The sequence below is a fragment of the Cebus imitator genome, unplaced genomic scaffold (assembly GCF_001604975.1).
Source record: "Cebus imitator isolate Cc_AM_T3 unplaced genomic scaffold, Cebus_imitator-1.0 Scaffold265, whole genome shotgun sequence".
Taxonomy (NCBI): domain Eukaryota; kingdom Metazoa; phylum Chordata; class Mammalia; order Primates; family Cebidae; genus Cebus; species Cebus imitator.
In genome coordinates, this window is record NW_016107580.1 from 1,294,605 (window position 1) to 1,296,846 (window position 2,242).

The 2,242-nt window shown below is 66.1% G+C and overlaps 1 protein-coding gene across 1 annotated transcript in view; it reads right to left on the reverse strand.

Annotated features, from left to right (window-relative positions):
• The window catches only part of WEE1 (WEE1 G2 checkpoint kinase), an 18,210-nt gene extending 16,493 nt beyond the window's left edge, over positions 1 to 1,717 (reverse strand). The window contains exons 1-2 of the mRNA XM_037728440.1: positions 867 to 1,717; positions 450 to 602 (exon numbers count right to left, since the gene is read on the reverse strand). Of these exons, the coding sequence (XP_037584368.1) occupies positions 450 to 602; positions 867 to 1,433 (720 nt within the window). The 5' untranslated portion in view covers positions 1,434 to 1,717. The remainder of the gene's footprint in view (positions 1 to 449; positions 603 to 866) is intronic.
• Between the last annotated feature and the right edge of the window lie 525 nt (positions 1,718 to 2,242).

The window sequence follows — 2,242 nt, forward strand, 5'->3', positions numbered from 1 at the left end:
AAAAAAAAAAATAATAATAAATAATAATAATAATAAAGAAGTGGTAATCTGCACAGTACTGGAAGGCCATTCAAAACACAGGTGGTAAACACCTCTTTCTTTAAGATACCTTATCAACAGTAGGATGTCCCTAATCACACTGAGGCCGACCAAACTTTGGGCACGGCAAACCCAACGATGTAAACAAACGCTAAGCCAAGGCCGTGTCCAGAAAGAGGCTTTAGTGCTACCCTGACTTATGGATGCCTCTGTGGGACTGTAAATGCTTGGAAGGCCAGCCAGCCTTTACTCCCAAGTACAAGCGCAGTTTCTCCCTGCACGCCCCAGGCTTCCCCCGCCCCATCAACGCCACGCATATCAGTGCAGGACTTTTTTTTTTTTTTTTAAACCGAACTCCTTCTGCCCGCGCCGCCCAAATTACAGGCCCGATCACCGCGTTTAAAAGGCACCATATGGTTCGGGAGTGTCAGGTGGCCGGGCCAGCACCCTCCATCATCCTCGCAAACCGCGTTTTTGGTGCCGCATTCGGGAATGACATGCTCCGGGCGGCCGGGACTCAAGAGGCGGCAAATCCTCGGCCACCTGGACGGGCCGATCGGCCCCTTTGTAAGATGAAGAAGTTCCAGACGAGGCCCATTGTTCAGTTACATAATCTCAACGGACAACCTCGGGGCCGGGCCAAAAACAAGGGCTGCCAACTTTGGGGGGCGGCGCAGGAAAGCGACCGGGGGTGCGGCCGGCTGCTTATGTAACCGAACCCGAGCAGCGGCGCACTGGGCTCCGGCACCGCGGCCTTTTTAAAAGGCTGGGCCGGCGCGGGGCTGGGAGGGCCCCGGCCGCTGTGTGCCCGTGCCCGCCGCGCTCACCTTGGGCGTGTGCGGGGTGTCGAAGAGCCGCAGCTTGCGGAAGGTCTTGTGCGGCGGGGTGCCCGGGTGGTCGGGCCGCGGCGAGCAGGGGCCGTGGCGCGCCCCGCAGCTCCGCGGCGACGCATCCCCCGGGCCGCCGCAGAGCACAGGCGAGAACGAGCTGCCCAGGAAGTAGGGGGCCGCCGGCGACTTGACCGGCGACGAGGAGCCGAAACCCTCCTCCTCCCACGAGTCGCCCTCCGCCCCGCCGCCCGCCTCGTCCGCGCCGCGGCAGGCGCCGGGCAGCAGCAGGTCCTCCTCCAGCTCGCAGGGGCTCCCTGGGGCCGGTCCGGGCGAGCGGCGGCGCTCGGGCCCAGGCTCCATGGGGCTCCGCGCAGGCGGCAGCGGCGAGTCGGGCTCCTGAAAGGCCGAGTCCTCCCCGGTGCTGTGGCCGCTGCCCTCCTCCTCCTCCTCTTCCTCTTCTTCCTCAAAGTCGCTGCAGGGCGAGAAGATCAGCTTCTGCCGCAAGGTGCAGGCGGCCCCGGCGCGGCGGGGCGGCGGCGGCTGCTGCCGGCTCAGGAAGCTCATCGTGGCCCTGGGGCCGGGGCCGAGGACTGGAGAGCGGAGGCCCGCGGGGTCCAGGACACTGCGGGACAGGGGGCGGGTCCGCCACGTGCAGCTGGGCGAGCCCAGTCGCGGCGTTTCTTCGCGGCGGGTAGCCGCGGCTACCGGGCACTCGGGCTGCGGGCGGTGGCGGTGGCGGCGACAGCGGCGCGGACTGTCCGGCTTTGGAGGGGCGGCCTGAGCACCGAAGCTGAGGTCTCCTCAGGTCCAGTCTCAGGTTCGGGCTCCGCGGCTTCCCGCGACCGTTAACCACGTGAGTTCCCAGTCCACCAATCCCCGTCCAGCTCCGGGTTTGAAAAAAAAAAGAGGGCGCGACGTAGCCCGCGGGGGAAGGACCAGCTACGCTATTTTGGCGCGAACCCGCTGGCTCCGCCCCCGGTTCCGCGCCGGCCTGGCCTGGGCGGGCCGTGGCGCTCTGGGCCTATGAACGAGCCCAGGCGGCTGGGAACCCGGCCCGGCGCCGCCTGAACACCTCCAGGACAAGACTGGGTCCGGGACCCGAGGTGGCCTTCTGGGAGGAGCAAAAGAGCTGGACTCGCCGAAGCTAACATGAACGCCGGCCTGGACGCGGCCCTCTCGCTGCTCCTCAGTGCCGGGAGATCTGAAGAGGGCCAGGCGCCCGGGCAGCGTCTCCGGGTCTCTGCGAGCTGGGAAGAGCCAGGGACCGAATGGCCTTCGGCCGCTTTCTCCGGAAACCACTTCTTGCCCCTTGCCCCTTGGGGCGGACCACTGGGGCGCAGTGGGCGTGGCAGTGGGCAGCCCACGTTCCCCGG